At 48.0% G+C, this 4,822-nt stretch overlaps 1 protein-coding gene across 1 annotated transcript in view; it reads left to right on the top strand.

Annotated features, from left to right (window-relative positions):
• Window positions 1–521: 521 nt before the first annotated feature.
• The window catches only part of USP4 (ubiquitin specific peptidase 4 (proto-oncogene)), a 30,930-nt gene continuing 26,629 nt past the window's right edge, over window positions 522–4,822 (top strand). The window contains exons 1-2 of the mRNA XM_006770591.2: window positions 522–607; window positions 1,707–1,897. Coding sequence (XP_006770654.1) covers window positions 522–607; window positions 1,707–1,897 — 277 coding nt within the window. The remainder of the gene's footprint in view (window positions 608–1,706; window positions 1,898–4,822) is intronic.

Raw genomic sequence — 4,822 nt, 5'->3', positions numbered from 1 at the left:
CACCCGCGCCGGCCGGGCCTGCGGGTGCGGGCGCCCCCTCCCCGCCCCGGGGTTGAGCGAAGAAGAGGAGGAGATACTTTGTAACTTGTTAACTGCAGAGCAGAGGCCCCGGGCCGGAGCTGAGCCGAGGCCTGCGAGCTCAGATGTTTCAGTAGCAAATGTCAGAAACAATTGTGGCCGCAGCGTTTCGGAGCCCAGATAAGACGACGACGAAGTCCGGCACTGGGAAGAGCAAATCGGAGGCGGGCGTTTCTTACGAAATCGTCCTGCAGAAGGGACAGCACCCTGCGGGTGGAGAGGTGTCCGGCGGTGCTGCCCAGGCGGCCGCGCGGTGTGGGCAGGTCCTCCTGGGGACGGAATTGGGTAGGGACGAGCGAGACATTGGGGTTAGCAGGGATTCACATACGGCTCCCCGAACTGAAAGACAGGGCAAGCGGAGGCACTTACATGTTTTTTATTGTTATTGATTTTAGAGAAAGGAAGGGGCGGGGTGGGGGAGACATCCATCCGCTGCCCCCCGCATGGACCCTGACCCGGCAGCCTGGGTACTGCTCTGCCGGGAGTGGAACCCGCCACCTTCTGGGGAACAGGACGGCCCTCCAGCCAAGTGAGCCCAGTGGCCAGGGCAGCAGTCACTTTTAGAAGTTACCCTGCTTAGGGGTGATTTCTGAAGAATACTCAGTAGAAGCAGAGGACGTCTGAGAGACGAAAACCACACACAGCACTGGGAGGGAAAAGAGCATTTTAGAGACTTGGATGTATTTATGGGTCCTGCCGGCCCCTGGGAAGCTGCCTGATCTCTGAGGTCTGTCAGTTAGAAAACTTGAAGGACTCACCAATATAAATGTTGTGCCTTGTTTAATCACAGATATTTTCCTCTCCTGTCTTATATAGGGATACTTTTATTTATTCTTTATTTTTTAATATATTTATTGATTTCAGAGAGGGAGGGAGGGAGGGAGAGAGAGAGAGAGAGATCGATGATGAGATTCATTGATCGGCTGCCTCCAGCACATCCCTCACTGGGGATTGAGCCCGAGACCTAGGCCTGTGCCCTTGGCAGGAATCAAACCTGAGACCTTCAGCCCGAAGGCCAACGCTCTATCCACTGAGCCAAACCAGCTAGGGCCATAGGGATACTTTTAAAATGTAACCAGATCAACTTGCTTGTTGGCAAGGTACATGCACCTAGACACTCGTGTGTGTGTGTGTGTGTGTGTGTGTGTGTGTGTGTGTGTGTGTGTGTGTGTGTGTGTGTACACATATACAGACATACACACTCTTAAAGTGTATCTTGTTTGGTCGTCAAAGGGCTACTGAAGTGCTGGGTGTTATTATCCCACTTTCAGAAAGAAAATTAGTTTGGTGCCATTTGTGTCAAGCAAAGTAGTGTAACCAAATTGTCTACCTGGACAAGAACCTCTATAAAATCATTATGAAGTTAGTGGCTTGATCATTAGCAAACAAGATTTTATCTGTAGAAACATTTCCTTTAAATAAGCATTTTGAAGCCAATCATTTCCTTCCTTTCATTTATTCATTCTTCCAGCAATCATTTCACGTCATGGATACTCTCACAAGTATCGATTAGCTCTGTGCCATGTAGGGCCTGGCCCTACTCCTGTTTGAGAATGTATTTTTTTTTTTTGCGGGGGGGGGGGTGCTTGTTCCCTAAATGGAAAGACCATAAAAAAAAAAAAATGAAGGGATCAGCTGCAGAAACGTACAACCTCAGCTTTCCTGTACAGTGAATTTTCCTCCGTCTCCAGGTATCTTATTGACAGCCGGTGGTTCAAACAGTGGAAGAAGTATGTGGGCTTTGACAGCTGGGACGTGTACAATGTGGGAGAACACCACATGTTCCCCGGCCCGATAGATAACTCCGGACTCTTCTCAGGTGCGGTATCTGTGCTTTGCTTTTCTTTCTTTCTACTTTCTGTTCTGACAGCACGTTTGCTAAGGCTGGGACAGCGGCAGAAGGGAGTGCTCACGGGAGAAGCAGCAGCAGGAGGGCCTTGCAGGCTGCTTTGACTCTGGAAATGTTATCGGAGGAAAGGGGCCCGGCGGCTGCTTGGCTGCGGGGACGTCAGAAAAGGGGGCCTTGGAGGCAGGGGGGGGTCAGCCCCGGACGGGCTGCCACTACCACTGCTCCCCTGGTTGCAAGTCTCGGGGGACCAGCAAACAAAGCATTTGCTCCTTTTTTAAAAATTGAATTTATTGGGGGTATAGGTTTCAACTATATAAGCATTTGATCCTCTCATTAGCATGTGTGTGGTTAACTTCTCTTGTATTTTTTTTAATAATATATTTTTAAATTGATTTTAGATAGAAAGGAAGGGAGAGGGAGAGAGAAACACTAATGAGAGACACAGCGATGGCTGCTTCCTGCATGCCCCCTCTTATGGATGGAGCCTGAAACCTGGGCATGTACCCTGACCGGGAATCGAACCCAGGACCTCTTGGTCTCTTGGGCAATCCACTGAGCCACACCAGCTGAGCTCCTGTTGCTTTTCTAACTGGTGTTCATTTGGGCAGTGGCCTGGGGTCATGTTTATATGTAACACACCTGACCTTCCTCCTGTGAGGGGATACAGTGTCTTCTATTTGTGTCTATACTGGGTCTTTACAGACCCTCAGGGAGAAGCTAAGTTGGTTTCATCCTAAATTAACTGCTTCTTACAAGAGCATGTTTCTAGGGTTTAAAATCTCTTTTTTTGCCAACTAGTTCTGCTAGAGATTTTATTTTATTTTTATTTTTTTCAATTAGCAATAATCACTCCTTGGTTAAACCTCACTGGCTACGATATTGCCACTGTGCAAAGCTCTGCTAGAGATTTTAGATGAGTATATGGAATAGAAAGAAATAGGATATCATTTTGAAATTACATCTGGAATCTGAAATTTGGGAACCAGAATTTTCTTTGTTACCTTAACTGTGGAACAAATTGTAGACCCGTCGATGTTCATCAAGCATTTCTGTGGTGGCTGTTTGTGTAGAGGTGGTAGGAGGAGCGATGGAGAGTCAGCTCCTAAGGGACCTGGTGACTGGATTGCAGAAGTGATGGGTGACACGCCTGAGCTTAGCGGGCGCCTGTGTCTGCAGAGATGGCAGTCGGCCTTCCCTCCCGTGCAGGCAGGACGGGCATCCGTCTCCTGTGCCCAGAATCAGGACAGCAGGACGGCAGACAGTGCGTGAGGCTTGATCAGGGACCTAGTACTAACCTGGGCGCTTTAAAAGATGAGCAGTGCTTCGGCCCACACCCCATAGAGGGGCGTCTAAGTTACATAATAAGCAATGCCATGTGCTTTGTTTCCTGAAGTAGGTCACAGAATGGCTTTTTACCATGAAGTTGCCTCAAGGGATCATTGCAAAAATGTCTGCACTTGTCCTTTTTTCTCTTTTTTTTAAAAGGAGAATGCTTTTTTTTTTTTTAGAGAGAAGGGAGAGATCCCCAGTTGGGGACGTGCAGAGGGCGATTGATGAGTGGTTCTCTCTCATTGTTGATGTTCTGTCTCTCTCCCTCTTTTTTCCTCTCTAAAATAATAATAATTTTAAAAAGTATATACTAAAAAAAAAAAAGGGAGAGAGAGGGAAAGAAAAGCATTGATTTGTTGTTCCACCCACTTGTGCATTCATTGGTTGTTTCTTGTATGTGCCCTGATTGGGGATCAAACCTGCGGCCTTGGCGTATCGGGACGATGCTTCAACTACCTGACCTACCGAACCAGGGCTAAAGGAGAACTCATAGGGCTTTTAATAGTAATAGCGATGAGAATCCTAGAGCTGGAGGGGCTCTGGGAAGGTATGCTACAGGACCTTCATCTAAGGGCAAACATTCCTTTTGTGGTCCCCCAATTTGGCTTTGGCTTGAAATATTTGCTGTGTGCTTGGGAAGTGAGAAGTACATTCCATTTAAACTCTGTAACACTGACAGTGCAGGAGCGACCTACCTCAGGCACATGAGGTCCCCTCATTCCTAGGCTCTCAGTCACTTGCCAGTCCCTGTCTGGCTGCCTTCCACCTACGGTCACGGGAGTGACTTGGAAGGGGCTCTTGAAAGTGTGGGAAGTTGAGGGTAGAGCATATCCCGGCCGGTGGTGTCCCCCGAGCACCCTTCTCGTCTCCCTGTGCCCCCACTAGACGCCAGACGCCTCTGCTTTGACTAACCTGTGCCTCATCTTTTCTTTATTTGCCTCTCTGTTGAAGACAGTTGCAGAGGTTAAATCTTCATTTCAAACCTGTGTGATTTTATTTTATTTTTTATTTTTTACATATGTTTTATTGATTTTTTACAGAGAGGAAGGGAGAGAGAGAGTTAGAAACATCGATGAGAGAGAAACATCGATCAGCTGCCTCCTGCACGCCCCCCACTGGGGATGTGCCCGCAACCCAGGTACATGCCGTTGACTGGAATCGAACCTGGGACCTTTCAGTCCGCAGGCCGACGCTCTATCCACTGAGCCAAACCGGTTTCGGCAAACCCGTGTGATTTTAGCATGATGCCCTTGAACTGATCCAGATTTTTTTTTTTTTTTTTTAATATTTTATTGATTTTTTACAGAGAGGAAGGGAGAGAGATAGAGAGTTAGAAACATCGATCAGCTGCCTCCTGCACGCCCCCGGCTGGGGATGTGCCCGCAACCCAGGTACATGCCGTTGCCTGGAATCGAACCTGGGACCTTTCAGTCCGCAGGCCGATGCTCTATCCACTGAGCCAAACCGGCTTTGGCGAACTGATCCAGGTTTAAATGAAACTAGTGAACTGCATTGAAAATTCCAGTTAAGTTTCCTACATTTGCACTAAGCATCATTAGAAAGACG

This window comes from Myotis davidii, unplaced genomic scaffold (genome assembly GCF_000327345.1).
Source record: "Myotis davidii unplaced genomic scaffold, ASM32734v1 scaffold663, whole genome shotgun sequence".
NCBI lineage: Eukaryota > Metazoa > Chordata > Mammalia > Chiroptera > Vespertilionidae > Myotis > Myotis davidii.
Note: the sequence above shows the minus strand (reverse complement) of the source record. Positions and strands in the feature narration are given on the sequence as shown.